The sequence below is a fragment of the Struthio camelus genome, chromosome 26, assembly GCF_040807025.1.
Source record: "Struthio camelus isolate bStrCam1 chromosome 26, bStrCam1.hap1, whole genome shotgun sequence".
Taxonomy (NCBI): Eukaryota; Metazoa; Chordata; class Aves; order Struthioniformes; family Struthionidae; genus Struthio; species Struthio camelus.
In genome coordinates this window covers 220029-246599 of record NC_090967.1, presented here as the reverse complement: position 1 = coordinate 246599, position 26571 = coordinate 220029, and the positions used below count along the sequence as shown (strand labels likewise).

The window sequence follows — 26571 nt, the reverse complement described above, 5'->3', positions numbered from 1 at the left end:
GCCCTGGACACTGCTGAGCTGTGCCCCCTGCAGATAGGGCAGAGCTCAGTCGCACCCATGGATGCTCCCAAAGCCAGCTGGGGGGGGGAGGGGGGGCAAAGCTGCCACAAACCCCTTTAGGGCTGGGGTCGGGGGGGGGGGCAACCATGTTTGGGGCTGCTTCATATGGACCTCTCTCATCTGCCTTAAACCAGGGCAGGGGCTCCGGTGGGGACCCCGGGCTCCCCTCTGTGGGCCCCATCGCTGCGGGCACAGCAGCCCTGCCCAAGTCCAGACTCCAGCCTTGGGGCTCCTGAGGCCCTGGCAGTGCTGCAGCACTGGCTTCCCCCCTGCCAGGCCAGGCAGCTCCATGCCACATGGTGCCTCAGTTTCCCCCTGCGCCCCGTAGAGGCTGCGGTGAGCGCAGGGGACACAGCCCCAGCAGCAGCGGCTGTCCCTGTCTGGCAGAGCGGAGCTGCTTGCCACCCCAGTCGCTCTGCCAAGGTCTTGCGATAACATTATTAATATTTAGCTCTTTATGGGTGCCTGCCACTCCCTGGGCATGTGATGGGCAGAGGCATCCACTGGGTGAGCTCTGGCAGGGGGCTCCCGCTGGCACTGGGGTTCAAACTGGGCAACCCCTCGTTTGCCCCAGTGGGGCAGCCGTGGGTGCCCATGGCTCCAGGGTGCCCCGCCCCACCTCAGCCCCACTGTCCACCTGCCCCCGGCAGCTGGCGTTGGTGGGGGGGGGGGCAGCAGTGGGTGCCCCAGCATTGCCCACCCTGGGAATGGCCCCTGTCCCAGCATGGTGCCCCTTCCCCAGGGCCTGGTAGGGCAGGGGCCGTGTCCGTGAGGACGGGATACTGCCTCGGACCTGCTGGAGCCCCATTGCTCTACCAGGTCCCATGCCAACATGGGGCAGAGGGGAGGGAATAGGACAGGGGCACCAGGCAGGATGGAGATTCCCTCATCTATCTGTCCATCCCTCTATCCATCTGTTCACCTGTCTACCCATCTGTCCATACATCTATCCATCCCTCCATCCCCCCTCATCCATCCATCCATCTGCCCATCCATCTGTCCACCCATCCAATCTACCTATCCATCTGTCCATCCATCCATCTACCCAGCCACCCACCCACCCATCCATCCACCCACCCATCCATTCGTCCGTCTGTCTACCCACCCATTTGGCCATCATCCATCCATCCATCTATTTGTCCATCTGTCCATCCACCTGTCCACCCACCTATCGCCCACTAGAGATGGTGGCAGGCCCCATGGGCCAAGAGCTTCCCCAATACCAGGGCTGAGTGCCTGCAAGCTGACGCTGAGCCCCAGAAGAGACCTGAGCCCCCCAGGAGCAAATCCTGCCCTCCTGGGCTTTAGGACAAAAAGCTGTGTTTCTAAAGGAGAAAGAAAGAGAAGCCCCAAATCTTTATACTCTGACCCCAAACCAGGCTGCTCCCAAGCAGCACTGTGAGCTGGCATGTGGGCATCTCCTGGTGGCCATGTTCCGCTGCCTGGGGTGGACACATGACCACCATCCATCCTCTTCTCCCAGTACACCAAGTCTCTCCCATCCTTTCAAGCCTCTCTATTCCAGTGCTTCCCCTCCCCACTGCAGTCAGGACCCTGCACCTCGTCAGCACATTGGGGCAGGTGCCCGGGGGGCAGGTGCTGGGTGCCTGGGGCTTGCCCCAGAGGACCCACCCCAGCCTGGGGCTCCCTGCCATGCCCCATGGTCCCCAGCAGGGTGCCCCAAGGGTGTCCCAAGGGTGCTGGTGGTGGAGCCCAGCAGGGGTGAGATGCCACCTCCCACGAGTTAAAGAAACCCCGTTGCCATGGCAGTTGGTGGCACTTGCCCTCTTGAGCCCAATAAAAGCGCCCGTTGGCCCTGCGACGCAGAGCAGGCGCTGGGACTCGCAGCAGCGTCGGAGACAAGCCCACTTCGGGGTCCAGGGTCCAGCCGTGCCCGGTCCGTCTGTCCGTCTGCCTGCCCTCGCCTCGCACAGCCCGAAAATGCTGAAGCTGGCGGCCCCACTGCCCTGCTCGCTCCTGCTCCTGCTCATCCTCGCTGCCACCGTGCAGGGACAAGAAGGTAGGTGCCCTGGGACGCCCCTGTGCACCTGTGCCCCAGGGTGCTCTGAGAGGGGTGGCGCAGCCCTCGCAGCGGGCACAGCAGCCAGGACGCCCCCGGTAGGACCCACCTGTCCCAGTGCCTGACCAACAGGCTGGGCTGGGGGGCACCCTCCCTGCCGGCAGGTGCGCGTCACCAGGCGATGCCCAGGGGCAGCGCTGGAGCAACCATTTTGGGCTCAGATCAGCAAGATTTGGGAGAACCCGATGCCCCACAGCATGCCAGACCCCCCCCCCCAGTGGGTGGCTGCCAATGTCCCCCAGTGTCCCTAACGTCCTGGACCCCGTGTCCCCAGGTTGGAGGGGTCCCGTCCCCTGCAGGATGGGACCCCGAACCCATCCCCGTCCCCCTGCCTTGCAGCCACCAGCTCCAAGGAGTGGCAGCCCTGGCTCATCGGCCTCACAGCCGTCGTCATCTTCCTCTTCGTCGTCTTCGTGCTCCTGCTTGCCCACCGGCTCTGGCGGATCAGGACACGCAGGTGGGTTGTGCGCGGGGTGGCCCTCGCCCGCATCCCGCCCCGGCCTCGGCAGCCGGTGCTGGGCCGTTTCGGGGGCGCGTGGCAGCGGGGGGGGGGGGGCGCGGGGAGGGGACAGGGCTGTCCCCAAGCACCGCTCACCCCCCCTTCTCTCCTTGCAGGAAGAGTGACGAGTCCCGAGAAATCGAGGCAATTCGCAGGTACCGTGTCCCGGGCTGTGGGGACGCCGCGCCCTCCGGCCAACGCATCCCCCCGGCCCCGCTCTGCGCCTCCTGCCCCATCGTCCCCGGGCAGGACGCGGGGCCCAGCACGGCCGGACGCGGGGCCGCGTGTTTGCCCCGGGCGCCCACGGCCACGCGGGGACGGGGCCCGGCAGAGCCGCTGGGGGCGCCCGGGGGTCGCTGCCCTGCCAGTGACTCCGTCCGTCTCCGGCAGGTTTGAGGCGGCCACCTACGAAAACGCCGCGGTGAGGCAGGCGGAGGATGAGAAGAACAAAGCCACGTCGCTGTGAGGCCCTGCCCGGCGCCCTGCCCGGCGCGGGGGTCCCCGGGGTCCGCGGCAGCCGCCGCCCGCTGCGCGCTGCGCCTGCCCGGTGCCGCCCGCTGCTCCGGGCTCGCCCTCGCCCCAGCCCGCCAGGGCGGATCCAGGCCGGGTTTTGCTGCTGCGGGCCGCGGGTGCAGCGTGCCAGCGGCGGTCCCTGCGGCTGCCGCCAAGACCCGGGGCGGATTACGGTGCCCACTGGAATGGAGCGGGGAGGGCCAAGGTCCCCGTCCCCCGCTAAGGGCCACCCCGGGCGCTGGGGCCCGGGGCAGGGGCACCCCACGGGGCTCCGGGCCTGGCCGAGGGCTGGCGTGGGCGCCCAGCCGGGACCCGCCGGGGCCACGACCGGGGCTGGGCTGCCTGCGGGCGGTGGGTGCTCCCCACGCAGCGGTCCCCAGTAAAGGTTGCCATCTGCCCAGGGTGACGTGTCTGGACCGCGACGCCGGGTGCCCGGCCGGCCTGAGCCCGTGGGCGGCCGGCGCCTCCGCCTCGGGACTCCCCCGCGCCGGGCCCCGTGGGGGGCGTGTGGGGTGTGGGGGGTGGGGTGGGACGGTGTGGGACGGTGTGGGACAGTGTGGGGCAGCGTGGGACGGTGTGGGGGCGGCATGGGGCAGTGTGGGGCAGTGTGGGATGGCGTGGGGCAGCGTGGGACGATGTGGGGCGACGTGGGATGGTGTGGGACGGTGTGGGATGGTGTGGGATAGTGTGGGACAGTGTGGGATGGCGTGAGGCGGCGTGGGGCGGTGTGGGGGCGGCGTGGGATGTTGTGGGACAGTGTGGGGCAGCTTGGGGGGATGTGGGGTGGCGTGGGACAGCGTGGGGCAGCGTGGGGTGACGTGGGATTGTATGGGATGGTGTGGGGCGGCGTGGGGGGATGTGGGGTGGCGTGGGACAGCGTGGGGAGGGTGGGGTGGGCACCCGCCCGCGGGGGAGCCAGCACCCTGCTCTCTGCTGCGCCGGAGCGGGGGGTGGTGGCGGCAGCGCGTCCCCGGCCTGGCATGGGGCGAGCTGTGACCCTGGTGCAACCGCACCCCCCCCCCCCGGGGCCCAGGCGTCCTGCCCCCCGAGGACCCCGGCGGCCGGGCGCTGGGCCCTGCCCGCGACCCGCTCCAAACGCTGCCCCGGGGCGGGAGCCGGCGGGCGGCGCAGGGCGGCCAGGGCACCGCGGAGGTGCCGCGGGGGGAACCTCCTGCCAGCCGAGGCGCTTGGCCCCGCCACCCTGTCTGCTGGGACACGAGGGGACCGTGGGGACAGAGCCACCCAGGCGACACGGGTGACACGTGGTCCAGGCTGGTGATGTCATGTGGACCAGGCCGTGGTCTGGAGGTGCTGAAGCCCCGGCGTGGTGGGGAGGGCACCAGGCCATGGCCCGGCTGGCGGCGTCCTGTGCCCAGGGCATGGCTGCCCACACCCATGGGTGCCCTGCCAGTGCCGCCCCAGAGGCAGCCGGGGCACCTGGGCAGGCAGAACCAGTGGGGCCAGGTGCTGCCATCCCCCGCTCCTGCCCCCCAACCCTGCTCCCGTGATCCATGCCTCTCCTGCCCAGTGTCCCCCTGCCCTGTGTCCTGCTGCTCCATGTCCTGCTGCCTCATATCCCCCTGCTCTGTGTCCCCCTGCCCCATGTACCCCTGCCCCATGTTCTCTTGCCCTATGTCCCCCCACCCCGTGTCCTCCTGCCCTGTGTCCTTCTGCTCCGTGTCCTTTTGCCCCATGTCCTGCCCTGCGTCCTCCTGCCCCACGTCCTTCTACCCCCGTCCTCTTGCCCCATGTCCTCTCGCCCCATGTCCCCCTGTCCTGTGTCTTCTTGCCCTATGTCCTCCTGCCCCGTATCCTCCTGCCCCATGTCCTCCTGCCCTGTATCCCCCTGCCCTGTGTCCTCTTGCTCTGGGTCCTTCTGCCCCCTGTCCTCCTGCCCCATGTCCCACTGTCCTGTGTCTTCTTGCCCTATGTCCTCCTGCCCAATATCCTTCTGCCCCGTGTCCTCCTGCCCTGTGTCCCCCCGCCCCATGTCCTTCTGCCCCGTGTCTTCTTGCCCTATGCCCTCCTGCCCCATATCCTTCTGCCCCATGTCCCCCTTACCCCATGTCCCACTGCCCCGTGTCCTCCCGCCCTGTGTCCTTCTGCCATGTGTCCTCTTGCCTAGTGTCCTTCTGCCCTGTATCCTTCTGCCCAGTGTCCTCTTGCCCCATGTCCCCCTGCCCCATGTCCCCCTGGCCTGGGTCCTCCTGCCTTGTGTCCCCCTGGCCCGTGTACCCCTGCCCTGTGTCCTCTTGCCCTGGGTTCTTCTGCCCCATGTCCTCCTGCCTCATGTCCTCCTGCCCCATGTTCCTCTACTCCATGTCCTCCTGCCCCATATCCTTCTTCCCTTGTCCTCCTGCCCCATGTCCCCTTGCCCTGTGCCCTCCTGCCTTGTGTCCCGCTGCCCCATGCAGGGGGAGGCTTAGTCCTACCATGCCCCACAGCACAACATGATGCCTGGGGGCACTCGGCACATGTGCACATGTGACCATATGTTCATGTGTGTGTATGCTGGGCATTTGTACGTGCACCTGCACAGGCGTGGGTTCATGTGTGTCAGCATGCACATGTGTGTCCGCGTCCGTGTGTTCGTTTGTGCATGCATGCAACTGTGTGCTCATGCTGGTGTGTGTGGGCGTGCCTGCAGCCGTGCTTGTGTCTGCATCCGTGTGTGTGTGTGTGTGTGCACATGTGTGTCCCCTGCGTGCTGGTGCCCATGTGCATGTCCATGTGCCCGTGCCCCTGCCGTGACCGAGGCTCTCAGGGCACGGCCGGATCATGCCCCCAGGTGCCTGGGCACCCTGGGGTGGTGCGGGCAGCCACACCACTAATCCTACTTGAGCCGCTCTCACGTGGGCTGGTGGATGCGGGGCCAAGGGCACCTGTGTCCCCAGGGCACCCACACCGATCCTGCAGCTTGGGCAGGGGCCGCTCTTGCACCCATGGGTGGGGGGGGGCAACACCACCTAGGTGACAGGCACCCACAGGCAGTGCCCATATCCACCCTACCCCGCATGGGGTACTCTGTCCTAGTACCACCCAGTTGCCCCCTCGCAGAACCCCGGCACTGCTGGCCAGGATGCCTGGGTCCCTCATGGGGTGCTGTGAAGGGCTGCTGCCCCCCAGGCAGGTGCTCAGTTTGTGTCTCAGTTTCCCCAGCAAGGCAGGAGGGGCGACGAAGGAAGCGCAGACGCAGCATGGAGTTGAAGCATAGCTTGTTTAATTTTTATACATTTTTTTCTTATTTTTTTCTTTTCTTTTTTTGCCTTTTTTGTCTTTTTTTGTCTGTTTTTTTCCTCTTTTTCTGTTTTTTGCATAGGGGAAAAAAAAACCATAGTCACTTTCAGTAAATTGTATGTAGGTAGGAGCGACTGCTAATCAGTAATGGCTGCATACAATGTTATAATCAAATATTGTGAAGCACCAGGGAGACGAGCAGAAGGGGCTTTGGGGGCAGGGGGAGGGGCGGACAGGGCGGACGGGGGATGTCATGCAGGGGGGGACCCGGGTCGGACGGGGGGGGGGAGGATTCGCAACCGGAGGAGACTCGATTTTGATCAGAGAGTTTTGCCGAGAAAGGCACTGTCCGAGGAGGCAGCCCCGGGCTCGGCCTGCCCTGGTGTGTTCGTAGGTGTGTGTAATGTGTACAGCAAAGCGAGAAGCGAGAAACAGAATAACTATTGCCGTAATGTCTGTAAAATATAACTGAGAGAAAGGAAAACAACCCAAATCTTCTCCACGGAAGGTGGGGGGAAGGAAGAACGAAAAAAAAAAAAAAAAAGAAGAAGAAGAAAAGAAAAGAAAAGAAAAGAAAAGGCGCCGCGGGCAGGCTGGGCGCCCCGGGGGCCGGGGCCCGGGGCCTCATCCCGGAGTAAATCAAAGCCCCCCCAAAAAAGCAGGCGACGGCCACCCGGCAGTAAGTGAGAGGCACTGCGTCGGGGATTTTTTGGTATTGATGTAGTCGTATTCCTGCCGGCTGCTCCGTCGTCTCTTTTTTGTTGGATTTCTGCCCTTTTCTTTTCTTTCTTTTCTTTTTTCTTTCTTTCTTTTTTTTTTTTCTCCCCCAAACTTCGCTTCGTTCTGCGTGTGTAAAACAGTCGCCTTGGGCGGCGCCGGGGCCGAGCCGGGCGCCCCGCAGCAACGGGCAGGGCCGCGGGGGAGGATGGAGGAGAAGCGAGAGCCGAGCGCGGCCGGGCCGGGGCTCCGCGCCGGGCAGCGGCGGCTCCCGAGCGCCGGGGCCCCGCGTCTCCCGTGGCCGGGCTGCACCCGGCGGGTTGGGAACGGGGAAGTGGGCGCGACCCCCGCAGCACCCCCAGATCGATATGTGAGTCAGAGAAACAGAAAGCAGCAATTTCAAACTCATAGTACAAAAAAAATTACATACATACATACATATATATATATATATATATATATATATATATATATTCCTTACTTTGCGATTTAAAGTACCTTAACTGTGTGGTGGCGCTCAGGGACCCCCAGAACTGTCCGCTCCCGGGCCGGGCCGCGCGACACGGCCCCTCTCGTCCCCGCGGGGAGCCGGGGCCGCGGGGGCGCGTCCCGCCGCCGGCGCGGCCCCGGCCCCAGCCCCTGCAGCGCCATATATATATATATATATATATATATGTGGGTGGGTGTGTGTATATATATATATATATATATATATATATATATATATATATGTACAGGTTTTTTTATTTATAGGTCGCAAGGACTTTTTATTTTTTATGCTTATCTTTTCAAGAAGTCGACAACAACAACAACGAAAACAATTAAAAACCCTCTAGAGAAACTGTAGTGCATGAAATACCGAAGCGAGCCCCGGGCTGGCGGCACGCGCGGCGGGCCGGGCCCCCCGCCGGATTGTCGCGGCGGGGCCCGGCCGCCCCTCCACGCACGCCGAGGCCACGCGTGGCTGCTGCCCGAGCTGATTGTCTCGAGCCGCCGGCGGCGGGACCCGCTGCCCCGGGACTCCCCCTCGGCGGCCGCGGGGCCCCGGCGGGGGGAGCCGCCTCCGTGCCCGCCCCGCCGGCGGAGCTGATTGCGGCCCCCGGCCCGAGCCCACCCCGCGCGGCGGACGGAGGCGTGGGGCCTCGCGGCGCGGTAAAAAATCACGGCGAACGACCAAAACAAACAAACAAAAACCCCCAACCCTCCCAAACCTCAGTGATCGCCCCCCCCCCCCCCGCCGATAAACCCCGCCCGGCCCCGGGTGCAAACGGCAATGGAGATGGCGCTGGGTGGATTTTGCATATTCCCTCCGGGCAGAGCCGGCCTCGCAGGGGGTATTGGGGTGATGGCACCGTGGCGCGGCAGCAGCCCGCCCGCGCAGGATGCGGCCCACTCCCCACGCGGGGCCGGCGGCCCCGGGGCTGGGCGTAACGAGAGCAGGAAAGCCAAGTGTGAGAGTGGAGCAGTGCAAATATCGCAGGGGGGCGGCAGGGGCGGCGAGCGCTCCCCGGCCCCGCGGGACCCCCGCGGCCACGCAGACGAAAAAGCCCCCCCGGGCTCGACCCCCCGCGCTGCGGGTGCTGGCCGCAGCCTGCTGGGATTTGGGTTCGTGGGGGGGGGGGTGTGATTTCATGATTTTTGCTTTTTTGTCTTTAAGGTGCTTTTCTTTCTGAGGGCGGTTTTTTTGTGGCTATTTTGCAGAGCCGGCCAGAAGTGCAATGTCTTGGGGTGCTCCTGGTCAGCTCTCACTAGCGCGGAGCCGGCCTCTGGCTCTCACCAGCTCGGGACCGGCCTTGGCGAGGATTTAAAGGCAGCAAAGGGGAGTCCCCAGCAGGGCCAGTTTGGGGGATTTGCTCCCCCTCTCCGGCTGGGCAAGGGGACTTTCTCGTCTTGCGTGGCCCAGGCCCAAGGGGCGCCAGCGCCCCTCGCCTCCCCCCCAAATTTCCATGCTCGAACACAACCCGAGCTGCTGTGTCGGTATCTCTTGCACTAACGGGATTGGATTGGGGATGCCTTGAAGGATGCTACTTCCCAGCCAGGGGACCATGGTCCCGAAGGCCCCGCCGCGGACACGCGACCCGCTCACTCCTGCGTTTGTCACTCCGGTCATGTGTGATTAAAAACAATTCTTTTTTTTTGCTTTAAACGCAATCTTTTCTATCTGTAAAACCCTTTTTTTTTTTTTTGCAATTTTCTCATTTTTCTCTCCTTTTTTTCTTTTTTCTTTTTTTTTTTTTTAAATGCTAAACTAACGCTACTTGTGTTGCATTGTCCTGGCAGAAAACAATACTGCACGTTGCATAAAGAGGATTCTCCCAAGGACTTTCTGATTCGCTCTCCCCCCCTCCCCCCAAAAAGAAACATGCACTCCTTACTTCAAACCCTTCCCTGCCTGGCCCATGGCATGGAAAAACGCAACAATCATCATCGGAAAAACCTGGCGGGAGAGAGACCGAAAGGGAACGACCCCGCGAAGGGCACCGCACAAGCATCGCCCCCGCCTCGCAGCCGCTCTCCTGCCCCCAAACCACCAGCTAATACTTTTGACACCAGAAAAAGTGAACAACGACAACGGTTCTTCATTAAAAAAGCATTGATTTGCTCCCGGGTGCACAACAGAGGCAGCGGGCCCCGGCGGCGGGGGAGCTGGCCCCTGCGCGCTGCACGCAGTCTTCCCGCACCCCCTGCCTCCGTCGCCGGCTCGGGGAGTCCCGTGAATGTCGGGCCTGGGGCCACGTTCAAAACCAGAGGCTTTTTTGTTTGTTTTCGCCTTCAAAGGAGAGCTGGGCGTTCTTGCCAGCCCAGGAGGGTGACAGGAAGCTTGATTTTTAAGGCAAAATTTGTGATTTTGAGCGGCCGGAGCCTGCTCTGCGGCTCAGTCCCCGGGCGCTGCGGGCAGCAGGGAATATGCAAAGTCCCGGTGAAGGGAAACACCAGCGAGAGGAGCCCAATGAAGCCGATGGGGATGGAGGGAGGTGGCAGAGGGGGCAGGCGGGGGGGTCGCAGCCTGCCGCCCCCGCCGCCGGCCCTGGACGCGCAGCGACATGGCCTGGTTTTTCCTTCCCGCCGCCCGGACGGCGCCACCAGCCCCTCCGAGGGCCCAACCTCTTCCAATTTCGTGCCGTCGCGCAAGAAGCCAATCCCAGGGTGGTGCTGGGGGGCCCCTTTCTGCCCCCCGCCCCGGCCCTGCGACGGGGCGGCTCAGCCCCAGGCATCTTCCCCCAGGGCGATGGGCATTTCCGTCCTCCGCGCGTCCCTGCCCTCTCCCGCGCGCTGCCGGCCGCCCGGCCGCCACGGTCCCCCCCCCGGTGCGCCGCCGCCAGCCGGCCCCAAGCCAAGAGCGGAGAAAAAGAAGAGGAAAAGCAAAGGAACGGCCTGATCCCCCCTCCCTCCCGCCAAAGAGCAGAAAATCGCCCGCCCGCCCCGTGCCTCGCTTGGAGCTGCGGCCGGGAGCCTCGAGCTAAAAGACCTAACAACGTAGACAAAACAGGTATTGCATATTCTTGTGTGTTTTCATACAGGATGCACTTAGTTTTAACAACTGGAAGACGTTTACGAGGGGAAACTGTTAAAAAACAGAGAGAAAAGGGACTTTCCGGCCCCGCGGCCCAACGCAAGAACAAAACATGCACGCGGCTGACGCACCGGCGAGCGGCCCCGGGGCTGGCCGGCCCGCGCGCTCCGCACCCAGTGCGGTCCCAAACGGCAAATGTCCCCAAGCCCCCGGGCTTCGGAGCCCGATGCATGCAGCTATTCCTGTGCAGTGATATCATTTCTGGTAATACTTAAGTCTTCGAAGGCAAGGCACATCATGTGGTATAAAATTTCGTGCAAATTAGGAAAACATGGATTTTTTTTTTTTACTTTTTTTTCTTTTATACAGAATTTTTTTGTCTTTTTTTTGTGTGTGTGTGTGTGGTTTTTTTTTTTCTCTCTTTTCTGAAGGGGGGGAAGGTAGAGCCGGTTAATACAGTCTGCCATGCACAGCATCAGCCATCCACTGACGGGTTGAGCCAGGTCACGAGATCCTGTTAAAGCACCATGCAGTTTATTTGCCTTTTTTTTTTTTTGCCTTTTTTTTCTTTTTTGTATTTTTAAAAAAAAGTTTCCCTCTCCGCCAAGCGCTCTTTTTTTTTTTGTGGGTTTTTTCTTTTTTGGATTTCCTGCGTCAGCCCTTTCTCCTCGCCTGCTCTCGCCTCCCTCTGCTCGGTGCCAACCCGGCGGGCGTCACGCAGGCTCTGGTGCCCACCGCCCGGGGGGGCAGGGTCTGGCCCGCTTTGCTGTCCCCGGGCCGGGGGCCCAGAGCGGCAGCAGCCCTGGCAGGCTTGCGGTGGCCGCATGAGCATGCCGGGCGAAGCAAGAAGCGGAAGCGGCGTCCCGGGGCTGGGGACGAGAGGGGCCGGCAGAGGACGGGCAGCAGGGCAGGTCGAGGAGGCAGCGAGCGGGAGCAGCAGTCCCAGCCATCGGGGGCGAGCTGGATGCGGGAGGTGATGCTGGCGCGTCTGCTCCGCGGTGCAGCTCTCCGTGTGTCCGGCTAGAGGCTGAAATCCTGTCCCGGCTCTCCGGCAGCCACCGTCGGTGACGTTCCCTGGTGTGGCACGGCTGCGCCAGCGTCCCCTGCTCCCGGCCACCTCTGCCTTGCGCTGGTGGCCTCCAGGCCGCTCTCAGTGGCTTCTCTCCTTCTCTGGTGTCTCCATCTCTCTGGCGTGCCGCTCCGCTGTCCCTGCTCCTGCACCCCGGGTTGACCAGGGCCTGGGGCAGGGCTGGGTGTCCCGGTGCAGCTCGGGCCTCTTCGGGGGCCGCACAGTCCCTCTTGGGATCTGCCTGGAGCCAGCCCCTCGGCTGCCACCCTCTTGCTAGAGACGGCTGGTGCCTTCAACCCATCATGACATCCTCTTCCTCCTCCTGCTCTCGGGGTGGGCAGAGGGAAACGGCCCCCGGGGTCCGCGTGTCCAGGGCCGGGTGCCAGCAGCCTGCCACCCCTCTGCTCTAAGGCACTGCCGGCGGCGCAGGCCCGGCGGGACGGAGCTCGGCTCGGGGCCGCCGGAGCCAGGTCTCCTCCCGGCCCAGAGCAGCCGCGGCCACAGCCCCACCGGTGAGATCTCCCAGCTGCGCTCGTCCTCGGCGCGCCGCGGATGCCAGGGCAGGCGGGCGGGCTCTCCAGCCCCGCGGGGCATCCCTGCCAGAGCATCTCCCTCCGGCTCGTTCCGGGGCACGCCGACATCCTTTCACTCATCCATCCTGCCATCCATCCATCCATCCATCCTTCCCTGCTGTCGCCAGCAGCTCGGCCAGCGGGAGAGCCGGGGCCAGGCCACTGTGGGGTTTTTCTTCCACCGCTCGTCGTCGTCGCCGCCTCCAGAAAGCGCCGGTCCTGGGGAGGCTCCGGTGCCGCCTGCCCTCCCGGCGCCGCTCTCGGAGCTGGGCTGAACCGTCCTCCGTGGCGAAGCATCACCAAACGCCGTGGCCGGGGGCTCAGTGGGGTCCCCGCTGCTCCGCGCCCCACGTCCCGGGCCAGGGGCTGCTGCCCGCTCCCGGCGGGGCCCCGGCCGCCCTCCGCGCCGCCGCGCCACTGCAAAACGCAGGCACTTGAACCAGTGGGCAGCGGTGCCCTTTGCGCCCGGGGGCTGCCCCGCCATGGGGGTCACGGCGGGGAGGCAGGCGGCGCGGGGGCAGTGCCCCGGGGCGCCCGCCGGGCCGAGCTCATCGCCGCCCGCGTGCGCCGCGTCCTCCCAGAGAGGCTCTGCTCTTTCTCCTGCTCCGTCTTTCTTTCTCCTCTCCGTCATTTTGTTGTTAAAAAAAAACCAACCCCAAACCAGCTGTCCCGGCAAGCCAGTGCTGGGGGGTGGGGGGCGCCTATCTCCTCCCTCTTCCTCTTCCTCCTCCTCCTTTTTTTGTGATTTTTTTTCTTTTTTTCCTTTTTTTAGGATTCCCTCTTAAAAGTGCATTTCCTACAAAATGTGCAACACAATCGCACCCTCTCGTCGCAAGTCCACGCGGTACCCGTCCACAGGAATGCATAGCTCTACCGGCACCCGCCGCCCTGGCGGCGCAGAGAGACGGGTCAGCGCGCCGGGGGCACGGCTCAGCCCCGCTCCGTGCCCCCCCGAAACCCGCCCGCCGCGCCGCCGCCTGCCCGCCGCACCCGTCTCCTCCCGCACAGTCCGCCGCCGGCGGTGCCCCCGCCCGCTCGCCCCGCTGCCCCCGGCCCGGGGTGGTCGAACGGCACCAGCGAGCGAACCCAAGCGAAGGCGAGCGCGGCCTCCCCACGGGGCCCCTTCCCGGCACACGGCGGCACTAGCAAGACGGGACCCCCGCAGCGCCGAGGGCTGCCGCGCTGCCCGGCCCCGAGCCCTCCCGGAGAGCTGGCGGGAGGGCCGGGGGCACGGAGCGGGGAGCTTTGTTCTTTTCTACTCACAAGAGGCAAGAACGAAAGAGTAAAGACAATTTTGCATATACAACCCTCCGGAGAGCGGCCGGCAGGTCTCCAGCGCTGTGGCCCTGCTGCTGCTGCTGCTGCTGCTCTGGAAGAGATCGCTGTCACAAGCTGTGTCGGGTCTCTCGCTGCGAGGTCGGCCGACAGGGCAAATAGTGTTTTTTGTTTGTTTTCTGGCAAATCGGACATGGACGCGTCGCCTTGGTGTGGGGGGGAGGAAGGTCTTTGTAGGGCTGTTTTGTTTTGTTTTGTTTTTTCTTTTTAAAAAAGTTTGAACCTTTTACTTCTTCCTTTCCCTCTCTCTTTCCTTCCGTTATGGGTTTTGTTTGTCGTCGTCGTCGTTAGTTCGCGCTCTCCGTCTTCACCGAAAGGCTGGGCCTGGTGCTCTGGGACGTGGTTTTTCCTCTCAGGGTGCCTAAAGCAGAGGAGAAGGGAGGCGAAGGGGTGGCACAGCTGCGATTATCCCAGGTACCAGGACTGAGCAGGGAGAAAAGAGAGAGGCCAGCGTTAGTGCTCCGCTCCCAGAGACTCGTCGCCCCCGTCCAAGCCGCCGGCCCCAGACCCCTGCGGCTCCCCCCATCCCGCAGAGCCTGTCGCGGCCTCTGCATCCAGCATCGCCTCGCCCACACCTCAGTTTTCCCATCTCTGAAACGGGAAGAGAGGGCGCTCCGCGGCCAGAGCACATCGGGGAGTGGGGCTGGAGACCCGCGACGGGTGCAGACCCCCCCAGTCCTGGGTGCCAGGCCCCAGAGCGACACGCGCTCATCCTGTCTGCCGGCCCGCGCAGAGCAGAGCCAGAGCCAGAGCCTCCCGGCGTGCTGCCCCCAGCCTGGGACCTGCACGCCTACAGAAAAGATCCAGCAGGGCCAAACGGTCCCCCGGGCAATCAGTGCAGCGGTTAATGGGCTAATTAACCTCTGCTGGGAGCGAGACCCAGCATGACCTACCCAGCGCCGGCTCCTGGCCGGCCCCTGCGAGCGCCACTGTCCTGCGTCCTCCCCGCGCCACCGTCCCGCGGCCCCGGCCGTGCGGGACCCCATCCCGCATCCCGCCGCGCCGGGAGCCTGCAGCTCCCCTGCGCCCCGCCAGGCCGGCGTCTCGTCCCCGCTCAGCCGAGAGGCCTCGTCCTTCCGGCGCGGCCGTCCCACATCCCCGCCGCGCCCGCACCCTGGGCCCCGCTGCACCGAGACCCCCGACCCACCATGCCGAGACCCCACATCCTCACCGCCAAGAAATGGGGAGAGGGACCGAAACGGCCCCCGGGGGGGGCAGCGGCACCGGGGCTGCGGGCCCCACGTGCCCGGAGCCGCACGGGCAACCACGCGTTCGCCGCCGCCCTCGGCCCGCACCGAGCTGCGTCGGTTCTCTGCCCGGAGCCGCCAGCCCGGGGGCCGAGCCCGGAGCCCTGCGCGGGGACGGACGCCGTGGAGGCCGACGGCGCGGGCCTCCGCGGGCCTCCCGCCGCCCCGCCATTGTCTCCCTGCCGGCCCCCGAGTTCAAGTTCATCCTGCGATTACCTCATGTCTGGTTTCCGTTGGCAACGAGACGGCTCCGCCGCGGCCGCCGCGCTTCCTTTAACCCTTCCGCCGGCCGCCCCGGCCCCGTCACACCTGACCCGGCTGCGCCAGGTCTCAGCTGGCCACCCGCGGGGGCCGGGGCAGAGCCGCCAGGAGCCCACCGCCCCAGGAGCCCCGAGGGCGGCGGGGGCGCCCGTGGGCGGGAGGCCGGCCCCGAGGCCGCCCCTGCCCGCCGCCCAGAACGAGGCCCGCGGTTCCCCCGTGCCTCAGTTTCCCCAGGCAGAGTGTCCCTGAGGGCACCGCGCACCCGCAGCCCCCTCTCACCCGCTGCCCCGCGGCCCCGGACGGTGCGGCCCCGGATGGCTCGGCCCCTCCTCTCGGGGCTGGGTTGGCCCCCAGCACGGCACAGCACCCCAGGGTGCCCCACGGCATGGTGCAGGACCCCCGAGTGCTTGTCCATGGCCCAGCACCCCGAGGTGCCCCACTGCATGGAGCAGCACCCCCAAGTGCTCGTCCCCACCACGGCACAGCACCCCGAGGTGCCCCACGGCACAGCGCAGCACCCCCAAGTGCTTGTCCCCACCATGGCACAGCACCCCGAGGTGCCCCACGGCAAGGCACAGCACCCCAAGGTGCCCCACGGCACGGAGCAGCACCCCCAAGTGCTCTTCCCCACCACGACACACCAACCCGAGGTGCCCCAAGGCGCAGCGCAGCACCCCCAAGTGTTTGTCCCCACCATGGCACAGCACCCCGAGGTGCCCCATGGCACGGTGCAGGACCCCCAAGTGCTCGTTCCCACCATGGCCCAGCACCACGAGGTGCCCCACAGCACGACCACCAAGTGCTCGTCCCCATCACGGCACACCACCCCGAGGTGCCCCACGGCACAGCACAGCACCCCCAAGCACTTGTCCTCACCACGGCACAGCACCCAGAGGTGCCCCACAGCACGGAGCAGCACCCCTAAGTGCTCGTCCCCACCACGACACACCAACCCGAGGTGCCCCAAGGCGCAGCGCAGCACCCCCAAGTGTTTGTCCCCACCACGGCACAGCACCCCAAGGTGCCCCACGGCATGGTGCAGCACCCCCAAGTGCTCATCCCCACCACGGCACAGCACCCCGAGGTGCCCCACAGCACAGGACCCCCAAGTGCTCGTCCCCATCACGGCACACCACCCCGAGGTGCCCCACGGCACGGAGCAGCACCCCCAAGTGCTCTTCCCCACCACGACACACCAACCCGAGGTGCCCCACGACGCAGCGCAGCACCCCCAAGTGTTTGTCCCCACCACGGCACAGCACTCCAGGATGCCCCACGGCACGACGCAGCACCCCCAAATATTCATCCCCACCACAGCACAGCACCCCAGGGTGCCCCACGGCATGGCCCAGCATCCCCAAGTGCTCTTCCCCACCACGACACAGCAGCCCGAGGTGCCCCATGGCATGGCGCAGCACCACCAAATGCTCGTCCCCACCACGGCATAGCACCCCGAGGTGCCCCACAGCACAGGACCCCCAAGTGTTTGTCCCCACCACAGCACAGCACCCTGAGGTGCCCCACAGCACAGGACCCCCAAGTACTCATTCCCCACCACGGCACAGCACCCCAAGGTGCCCCACGGCATGGAGCAGGATCCCCAAATGCTTGTCCCCACCTCGGCACAGCACCCTGAGGTGCCCCACGGCATGGCGCAGCACCCCCAAATGTTTGTCCCCGGCATAGCACAGCACCCCAGGGTGCCCCACGGCACAGCGCAGCACCCTACCCCTATGGACCCCACATCGCACCGCTCCTGCCCTGGGTGCCAGGGATGCAGGGGGCAGTGGGGCAGGAGGGTCCCCCTCCGCCCCGGCACAGCCGCCTGGCCCAACGCACCTGGGCTCCCGGGCGCGCACCTCCGCTCCCTGGGGGCCACGGCACCGTCAATGGACTCAGTGTTCACCTGGATCCTCCCGGCCACCGGCCTCTCCAGAGATGCCGCACAAACAGCCTTTGTGTTCGGGGCCCATGGCGGCCTCTGGCCGCTGGGCGAGGAAGAAGTTTCCACCCGGGCAGAGCTGAGGATCCTCCCCCCGCCCGGGACCCCATCCCCGGGCACCCCAGGGGCTCGTGGCGGGCGAGGGCTGAGCAGCCACACCCCATCAGCCATCTGACCCCTCTGCACAGGGCTGCAGCCTCCCGAAGCCGCCCCTGCTGAGCTAGCTGAGGCTGGCTGACCCGTGTCATGTGTGAGCAGACGCTGGTGGGACTCTCGCTCCTTCCAGCGCTGGCCTGGCATTAACAGGTGTTTTTATATATATTTGCTGGGGGGATTCCCTATAGCAGGCCAACGACCTGGAAGATGGAGAGGGAAGCGGAGAGGACATTCCTGAAACGCAGCAACCTCCAGGGTGGAGCACGTCCAAGGGCTGCTGCTTAAGACAGTGAGAAAACACTTCCTACAGACTTCAGCTGAGGGATGGCGAGCAGGGCCCGACCAGGCCTTTCCCAGGCCTCTGCAAAGGCTGTAACAGGTTTTCAGGTTCAACTGGGTTAACTGGGCACAGCCAGTAGCCCCCTCTGTGTCCCACTGGCAAAGTGGCCCGGGTCCCCTCTTGCCAGGGCCCCCTGGGGGACCGTCCATGGCATTAGCGCCTGCTAATGAATTACGGACGGAAAAATAAGTAGGACTAATTAAAAGCATCTGGAAATGCACACGCCACAGCCCGTTGCTGCTTGGGGCGGCTGGCAGGCACAGCGGGGTGTGAGCAGGGTGCCCGCACCCGCCTGGGGAGGGGGAGGCGGCCACGAGCGGTCCCCAGTGGTCCCCGGCGTCCTTATGGGGGATGCTGCAGGAGGGCTGTCCGTGATGCTGTGCCATGCTCCACAGGCAGCGTGGGGCACAGCCAAAGGCCGGCAGGCAGAGGGAGAGGTGCCAGGCCTGGGCTGGACGGTGACGGCTCCATCCCCATGGCCTGGGCACAGTGGCACTGGACCCCTGTGCCCTGGGGTCCATTTCTGGGAGATCCCCAAGGCCTGGGCACAGCCGCAGGTGCCTGGCATAGCCAGGGATGCTCCCTAAAAGCCCTGGCCCAATGCTTTATCCTTCCCTGGGACGCGTGCACACATTGGCGGCCGGGTCCGCGCAGTGCCTGGCGCGGCTGGCCCCTGCTGGCACGGGCGCAGGGTGGACCGAGGGCGCTCGGGCCCGCGGGTGGCCCCTGGGCCAGGCTGCCCTACGCCACCGAAACTGGGCCAGGTTCCTACCAACGCTCAGATACTTCACGGAAAGTTGGCCCCGATCCACCAACACCTACCGATCCCCCCAACAGAGAGTGCAGAGCGGGTCCTAGGGCATCCTGAGCCCCGCAGGATACGCCGGGACCCCTCGGCCAGGGCAGAACCAAGCCAGCGATGCCGGCGGCAGTGATGCCCACGGCCAGAGCAGGCCGGTCCCCTCCCAGCAGCATCCCCGGCTCTCACCTGTGCCTGATAGATACTCCCAGGATCCCTTGGTCCTAATCCCACGAAGGAACGGTTCGCAGGGGGCGTGCCTGGTGCAGAGTAGGCTGGGGAACAAACGAGAGCTCGTTAACCGGGCTGTGCCGCAAATGAACCACCCTCCCCGGAGACAAACCATGGCCAGCTGGGCACCCGGGGATGGGTGTCCCGGGGCGCCTGGGTCCGGCAGCCAGGAGATGTCCCTCGCCTGCGCCCCGCTGCCCTCGGGCTTTGTGCTGGCTGCTGGAGAGCCGAGCGAGGATGCTGCGCCGGGCACCGGAGCTCCTTGGGTGGCTGGATGCAGGCACAGGTGGGTGCTCGCAGCACAACCATGCGGGTGCTGGGGCTTCACGAGGACAGCGGCTGCGGGGTGAGTGCATTCGGACTTACGAGCATCACTCGGCCACGTCCCCCAGGCCTGCTGTTGCCTTGCTCCCCCTGCAGCATGAATGGGGAGCTCCTTGGTGAGCTCCTCCTAAACACCTGCACCAAGGGGGGCTGCCGTCCTCTGGGCTCCCCAGGGGCACAGCTGGCAGCATCTGCCCCCATGGGAACGGCTGCCTGGACCTGCCACCCATACGCTGGGCCAGCATCCCCAAGGCGTCCTCCTCGAACCGCGGGGAAGGACTCGGCACTGCCCAGTCCCTGCTCCGCGGCCGCATGCACCCCGGCGCCAGCCCGGCCTCGCCATGCCTGCAGAGCTGCCCCGGCCACATGTCGCAAGGATTGCTTTATGCGTTTCGTGACTCCCAGCCTTTGCCAACAGGGTGATTACTGCCTTGGAGGTGGCCTTTTGGGCTGGGAGGGCCGCGGTAGGATGGCAGGAGCCGGGCTCGCTGCTCCCAGGCACAGCCGGCTCGGGGCTGTGCCCACACCCGGCCCCGCTGCGGACACCGCCGTCCAGCCTGGGCAGCACCCGGGCGCCGGCGCTGCAGCCACAGGACGGACTCGGTACCCAGCGGTGGCCCAGTCCACAGGGAGAGCTGGCCATGACCCTCCTCGGGACTCATCCCTGCAGCGAACACTGGGGACAAGGACGTTCCCCCCCGCAGTGCAGTGACGGCACCACGTCCAGCCGCTGCAGGCATGCGCCCCGATGCCAGCCCAGGGCACTGGGGACCCTGCAAGCCCCAAAATGCCAGTGCTGGGGCAATGCTGGCATCTCCCCTCCATGTCCCTGGGGTCCAGCACCCCTAACCACCTCCTGTACGATGTGTTAAAGCCACCCAAGATGGAGCGGAGGGGGACGAGCCCGTCACAGCCACTGCTGCTCTCCACGGCCCTCCTAAGCATCTCCCTCTGAGGTTTTCGGGGCACTCGCTCCCGGTTCTTGTGCTTGCTTCGTTTCACAGACGCCGCAGCTAGATCTGGGGTCCCCAGCACGCAAGACCCCTGCGGTAAGAGCTCCCGCAACAGTAAAAGGATGACGTCTCCAGAGCAGCGGCCACGCAGTCCTTCACCTGCCATCGCTGCCGCATGCAGCACGGCTGGAAAGCACGTAGGCGAACGGGCGCGTGGGCTCGCCAGCCGCGGCCGGGCGGGCTCCGCTGAGCCCTCCCAGCACTGTCTCTTGCCGATGTCCTCGTGCTGCACCAGTGCTGGCCAGTCCCCGCGTTGCCAGCACCATTGCCACTGCTGTCCCTTGAGGAAACTGAGGCACAGAGCGGCAACGTGACTTCCCTACGAGGCCTGACTCCTGCACAAGTCCGGTGTTTGCCACGGGTGGTTTTTTGGGATGAAGCCGTGCCTGTCACCAACCTGCCTGGTGGAACTGAGCGCCGGGCTCTGCTCAGACCTGCCGCCCCGCTCACACTCCTCCAGCCATCTCTGAGGGATCCGTGGCTCTGGCCGGTCCGGCGGACCAGCCCGGAGCACTTTGGCTCTGCCGTGGCACCCGGGGCCAGGCCCAAGAAGGAAAGTTGGGCAGCAGCCGCTCGTCCAAGACCTGCCCGCTACGAACTGCCTGAGACCCAGCAAACTCATTGCGTGCCAGCTGCTCCCGCTCTGCCCAGTCCCCCTGGCTCCGGGGAGGCCACCTCAGACAACACCCCCGGCACCGGGAGGGAAGGGGCAAGGCCTGGCCGGAGGGAGGGTGGCAGCGGGCATGCCGGGAGGGGGTGGGTGCCGCGGGGTGCTTACTGGGTGACGTCGGTGAGGTCGTCCCTCCCTCCGAAGTTGTCGTGGTGGATTTGGTGTCAGGAGAGACGGCCAACCGGGGCATGCCGGGGGGAGGTGGCGGAGCCAGCATCTGAGTGGGCAGGTAGTGGCTGGGCACTTTCACTTGACCACTTCCATTTAACTGGGGACACAACACAGACAAAAAACAAACAGCAAAGCCATTAGGAAGCAAGAGCAGCAGAGAGGCTGACGGCCGGCCGGGCCCTGGCGCCGCCGGCCCTGGGGGTCCCCGCGGGAGGCCAGGGCTTTTCCCGGGGTGCGGAAAAGCGACGGGGGGTTGCTGGCGAAACGGCGCAGCTTGGTTCGGGGCACGGCCTCAGCGAGGGCACGGAGACGCTGCGGCGCACCACCACTGAAACGAGTTTGTTGGGTCTCAGAGCAGCCCTGAGCAGACGAACGGTGAACCGCGGGCCGGGGCCATCTGGCGGCCAGAGCCGAGGCCGAGGCTGGCGGAGATGTGGCAGGCGGCGGAGAGGGGCAGGGAGCCACGCGGAGGCCGGGGCCGGGCCGAGGCCTCAGCAGCCCCGTAGCTCACTCTGGCCGGCGAGGCGGCAGGAAGCAGCGGTTCGCGCCGGAGCCGGCCCCGGTCCCCGCCTCCGCAGGCTGCGCGAGCCCTTTGAAGCGCCCACCTGCGGGGAGGTGGCACCCCGCTGAGGTGGCGCAGTGCCAGCGGGGAGGCAACCACCGCTACATCAAAAACCTGGGGGATCGGGGAGGGGGGAGCCGGGGAAGATAGAGGAGCCCAGAAATGGCTTCAAAGGCAACGGAGCGCCGCCGGCTCTGCCGGCCCCTCGCCCCCACCCCACCTTCAAAGGCTCCTTTGTAACCTCCCTCCTCCTGACCCTGATGGGGGCCCTCTCTCCCCCGCCTGCCCGAAACCTTCCTCCGCAAGCCCTGTCATGGTGCTGAGCTGCTGCGAGGGAGGAGAGTGGCCTGTGCCCCTCACCCTGGCCTCAGGCCTCACTGGCAAGAGGCAGGACCCCAGGAGCCTGGGGCTTCTGGAGACACAGTCAGCGAGACCCTCTGCATCCGAGCTGGGAAGTCCAGAGGCCCGAGGCACTCGCCCTTGCTCCAGGGCAGGAGAGGCCAGCAGCGTGGCTGGGAGCGTGGCTGCCCGCCACCCTTGGCCTTGGGGTGCCCGGAGGAGATAGCAGCCCGCTGGGCGAAGGGGAGCCCAGCGCCAGCCTTGTGGGGTGCTGGGCGTGCTGGGCTGAGACGCTGCCTGGAGCTCTCCCACGTCCCGCGAGGGAGGGCGCGCAGTGGCACGGCAGGGACCTGCCACCTGGCAGGGACGCACAGTTCTGCAGAGGGACGCGGCGCAGTGGCAAGGACGGGTGGGGAGACGGGTCAGTCAGGCCAGGCGTGCAGGGCAGCCGGACGCACGGACGCTGCCCTGGGAGGCGTGCAGGGTGGCACGGCCCTTCGCTCTCGGTGCGCCCTTCTTCAGGTGCACTCAAAGATGCTGAAGGTGACAGTGAATCTTCGGAGACGGTCAACACCCACTCCCGGTCACCCTGGTCCCACCAGATAGACCTCAACTGTGGATGGCGGTTCAGCCCCCGGCCATCCCTCTGCCACTGTCCCCGCGACACACTGGCCCCGTGCAGCAGCCCGAAGCAGCCGGGTGAGACTACAGCCCACCCTTCGCCAGAGAAACAAGATGGAGAATCGATCAATACGCAGCGGCACTCCCAAACCAGCCAACAAACACAGCCGAAACCACACAGCCCCCTTCCGCGGGCCTGGCAGTGGCCCTGCTCCCAGGATTGAGGTTTGCTGTTCCCCAGGGAGAAGAGACATGCCGGGGACTGGTGCGACGGGGTTCCTGCCAGGGAGCACCCAGATGTCGGCGTGCAGCCCATGCTGTGCCCCAGGCAGGAGCAGGCCCCCTCCCAAACACTGTGCTTCTCTCCAGCTTATCCGGCTCAGGAAGACGACGCTACAGGCTCCAGAGGCAGGTCGTGGCGGGGCCAAGAGGCTCTAGCCTCCTCTGGAGCAATGACCCCCTGAGCACCCAGGACACCCCCAGTCGCTCCCGGCACGGCGACGCATCCGGCCAGGCTGGCAGGAGCCCGGTGCCACTGGCCCCGGTGGCGTCTCTCCTCACACAGGCCCAGGGGGGGCGGCGATGGTGGGAGCGAGGGATGGGGTGGCTGGGCCAGCTCCTTACCGGTCCAGGCTGCTGGTTGGACGGGTCGCAGGCCAGAGAGACGAGATCTTTCAGAGGGTCCTGTGGGTTGAGATGAGGCGGGTACCGTATGGCCGTGTGGGGGAAGTAGGTGGAGGCCGTCTGGGGGAGAATCGAGGTGGTGGGGAAATGCAGAGTAGATGAAGGGTGCGGGCTTCGAGCGATACCTGGAGGGGGAGAGAGGAAGAGGAGACCAGGCGACCCGTCACTGCGAGCCCTGTGCCAGGCAGATCCCCGGTCCCCATGCTCCTGGCAGGCTTTTGGGCATGTCCGAGCCTCTCTCCCTCTTTCTCTCTTTCGCTGTGCCTCAGTTTCATCGCCATAAAACAGAGCTCGCCCATGGGGTCCGTCCCCTCCCTCACCCAAAGTTGCTGGCTCCCCCGCGCTGGCTTGGCGGGAGCTGAGCTCGCCCTCCCTGAGCTGTGCTTGGGCTGCAGGGACCCCCTCCAGCAACCACGTGGGCCCAGGCGCACTCACCGCTGTGCACCGCAATGACGGGACGGTGGTGCTGTGTGAAGCTGGTCAGCCTCGGCGAGGAGTCCTGGGGTGATGGGCTGTTGAAAGGTGACTTGTCCATCTCCGTCTTTTTCACGGTGGGGGAGATGCCTGGGGAGAGCGGGGCGCAGAGTTACACTGAGTGCTCACAGGTGGTGGCATCCTGGTGTGGAGGGGACCCCGGCGTCCTGCCAGCCTGGTCCTGAGCGCGGGGTGATGTGGCAGGCAACGCGAGGAGGAATCGGGGTTCAGGTGCTCGGCCCCAGGACTGCTGGGACAGCGGCTGCAGGGGCTCAGGTGGCTCTGAGTCACATGTGTGTTGTGTGTACAGATTTGTATGCATGAAAATGTGCATGTGCACGTGTGTGTATGTGTGTGCACACATGTCTGTGTGTGCATCTACATGTATGTATGCATGAGTGTGTTTCTGCATCAGCATGTGTATGCATGCATGGGCATGTATATGCATGCATGTGTGCATCCATGTATATGTATGTGTGCACATGTGTGTGTGTGCATGGTTGTATTTCTGCATTGGTATGTGTGTGCATATGTGTGCATGAGTGCACTTGTACGTATATGTACATGTATGTGCATGAGAGTGCATATATGTGCATCAGTATGCATGTGTATATGTGCATGTGAGAATGTGTGTGCATCAGCATGAGTGCGCGCATACGTGTGTGTGTCCCCCGCCCGCCCCAGGTGCGCACATGCAGTGATGTGTATATATCTTTGTGAGTGCATGTAGGTTTGTGCATGCATGTGCCTATGTGAATGTGCATGTGTTGGTGCATGTGTGTGCCTCTGTGGATGTGCACGCACACAGGGAGGAGTGTGTGTGTGTGTTTGTGTGTGTCCCTGATGTGCATGTGAACAAAGTAGGGTAGGGGTGTGCATGTGCAGGTGTGTGCACCCTGGGTGTGTAATTGCAGGGGTGTATGCGTGTGTGTGTGTGTGTGTGTGTGTGTGTGTGTGTGTGTGCGCACGCATGTGCAGGTGTGTGTCCACCCCAGGTGTATAAATGGGTGCACCCATGGGTGCCCCTGTGACATTGCAACCACCGCTGAACCTGGGCACCCAACATCCCCACGGTGCCCATGGGGCGAGGGAACACCCAAAAGAGCCCATAAAGTGAGACAGCAGCCTGAACCGGGGACCCAGGACCAGGGGACACATCCTGCCCATGCAAAAGGGCTTCCAGGGAGGCAGAAACAGCCCAGCTCAGGGTGCAACCCCTCTCGGCACCCAGAAACCCCTTGCCATGCAGCCAGGGTCACCCCTTGCCCGGGCAGGACGCCTGGGTTCCCCAAGCCATGGCTCAGCAGGGCCGTCCCAGGGTGCAGGGCTGCCCCAGGGGCCGAGCGGGCAGGAGGTGGCCGGACGCTGAGTTAATCCCCTGCCAGCCTGGCTTTAGCTTTGGCCATTTGGCCCAGCCACCGTTAATGGGTTTAGCCCATTCTCAGACGTTCATTTAGGAGGATTTCCCAGAACATCCAGTACGGGATTGAAATAAACCCCCCTCCGCCACTGCTAAGCACGCCCTGCCAGGGACGCCCCTCCTCCCCACCGCCACGGGCTGAGGATCAGGCCTCCGGGTGTGGGAACAGGGATGCAGGCACTCCCGTGCACGGCTCCCCCTGCCACCTGCACACCTGGACACACATGTGCACGGCCCCGAATTGGCACGTGCACGCGTGCGGCTGCAGTTATGCATGCCATACCAGCAGGCGTGCATCCTGCAGCCACCCACACAGGCCTCTGCCCTGCTCCGGTGCCGGCCAGCTGCCGAGGACATCTGTGTTGCCGCGATCGGCAGTGAGGGCAGCCGTGGGCCAGGTTCACTTGCGGTGCACCTGGGTCCCCAGCGGCACTGCTCGGCCTCCTGGCTCCAGAAGGAACACGCTGTCATGGCCCTCCCAGGGCTGGCTCTGGCCCCAGCCCTGGGCGAGGCAAGAGTTGCACTGGGGGGTTAAATCCTTTCTCCCTGCAGCTTCCGCCCGCCCCAGCACAAGCACAAGGACCTCCCGGGATCCTCCTGTTGTCCCCGCCTGCAGCCCTGGGGCACAGTCCTGGGCAGCAACGGGGCACAGTCCTGCCCCGAGCTGGGTCACAGTCCCAGGTCATGATGGGACACAGCTCTGGGCTAGGATTGGGCATGGTCTCAGGCTGGGACAGGACATGGCATGGTCTCAGGCATGGACAGGACATCCAAGCCTGGATGGGGCACAGTCCCAGCTCAGGATGGGGGCACAGTCCTGGTTCGGGATGGAACAGGTCAGGATGGGGCACAGTCCTGGGTAGGGAATGGAGCAGGTCAGGATGGAGCTGGGGCCGGAGCCGCCCAGGGCCCAGGAGGGACGCGCAGAGTCCCTGCACAGCAGGAGAGAGGAGCTGCAGCACTTCGAGGAGAGAAACAAAGCCTCGAAGGGGGCTTGGAGCCTCCATGAATGGGCTGGGTTTAAAAATAAAATTCAGGGAAGTTTCCAACAGGAAAAAATTCCTCTTAAATGAAAAAATCTCATTTTTTTCCCCTTTACACAAATAAATTTGGCAAAAACGGGCTGTATCTCCCCCATCGCAGAGAGCCTTGACAGGGCAGGCTCGCTGTGTCCCCGCGGCGGCAGCAATGGGGCCTCGGGGCACCCCGCTGGGGCCGCTCTGGCTGCCGGGGCCGTGGGGGGCTGCAGCCATCTCAGCTTGCCCGGAAAATGCGAGAGGAAAACTTGGAGCCTCCTTTTCTTTCCATGAGCAAGTTTCCAAAGGGACTTTGTGCCCATTAAGAAACTGCCTCATGCTTCCCTGCCTGGGTTCCCCCAGCCATCAAGCACCATTGCCCTCCAGCCAGCTCCGGCCTCTGACCTGTCCTCGGCGTGCTGGAGCCACAGGAAAGCCAGCCCAGCGTGGGGATCTCCTTGCTGTGGAGCCTATGTGTGTGCAAGGTGTCCCGACAGGGACCTGTGTGGAGCGGGGCGGATGCACACCAAGCCGGCTCCTGCCTCCCTGTTTAGGGGGCGAAGGGAGTGGAAAGGCAGAATAAAGGTGGAGGGTGAATAAAGGCGTGCGGCAGCGTGCCACCCTCCCTCCTCTCCGCTCGCCTGCAGCCCTGCGCGCGCCTGGGGCGTGGGAGCCTGGGAGCCGGCCATGGCAGCCCCGGCAGCA

The 26571-nt window shown here is 65.0% G+C and overlaps 2 protein-coding genes across 8 annotated transcripts in view; one reads left to right on the top strand and one right to left on the bottom strand.

Moving 5' to 3' along the window:
- The first annotated feature begins 1866 nt into the window (after window positions 1–1866).
- Window positions 1867–3582, top strand: SMIM24 (small integral membrane protein 24). Its single transcript, XM_068919649.1, has 4 exons — window positions 1867–2080; window positions 2480–2597; window positions 2756–2794; window positions 3030–3582. The coding sequence occupies exons 1-4, from the start codon at window positions 2002–2004 to the stop codon at window positions 3103–3105; spliced, it is 312 nt and encodes a 103-aa protein (XP_068775750.1). The 5' UTR covers window positions 1867–2001; the 3' UTR covers window positions 3106–3582.
- A 2768-nt stretch (window positions 3583–6350) lies between these two features.
- The window catches only part of NFIC (nuclear factor I C), a 73417-nt gene continuing 53196 nt past the window's right edge, over window positions 6351–26571 (bottom strand). For 4 of the 7 annotated variants that reach the window (XM_068919641.1, XM_068919644.1, XM_068919647.1 and 1 more), the window contains 5 exons: window positions 23392–23520; window positions 22897–23081; window positions 20688–20847; window positions 18531–18616; window positions 6351–14019 (listed from right to left, as the gene is read on the bottom strand). In XM_068919641.1, coding sequence (XP_068775742.1) covers window positions 14002–14019; window positions 18531–18616; window positions 20688–20847; window positions 22897–23081; window positions 23392–23520 — 578 coding nt within the window. In that variant the 3' untranslated portion in view covers window positions 6351–14001. The remainder of the gene's footprint in view (window positions 14020–18530; window positions 18617–20687; window positions 20848–22896; window positions 23082–23391; window positions 23521–26571) is intronic. The other 3 variants (XM_068919642.1, XM_068919645.1, XM_068919646.1) reach the window with 3 other exon arrangements.

Bases quoted from the DNA above. Each gene is read 5' to 3' on its own strand.
- SMIM24 (XM_068919649.1), top strand. From the start codon at position 2,002: ATGCTGAAGCTGGCGGCCCCACTGCCCTGCTCGCTCCTGCTCCTGCTC. The intron at 2,081-2,479 runs GTAGGTGCCCTG...CCTGCCTTGCAG, and splicing joins CACCGTGCAGGGACAAGAAG to CCACCAGCTCCAAGGAGTGG. The intron at 2,598-2,755 runs GTGGGTTGTGCG...CTCTCCTTGCAG, and splicing joins TGGCGGATCAGGACACGCAG to GAAGAGTGACGAGTCCCGAG.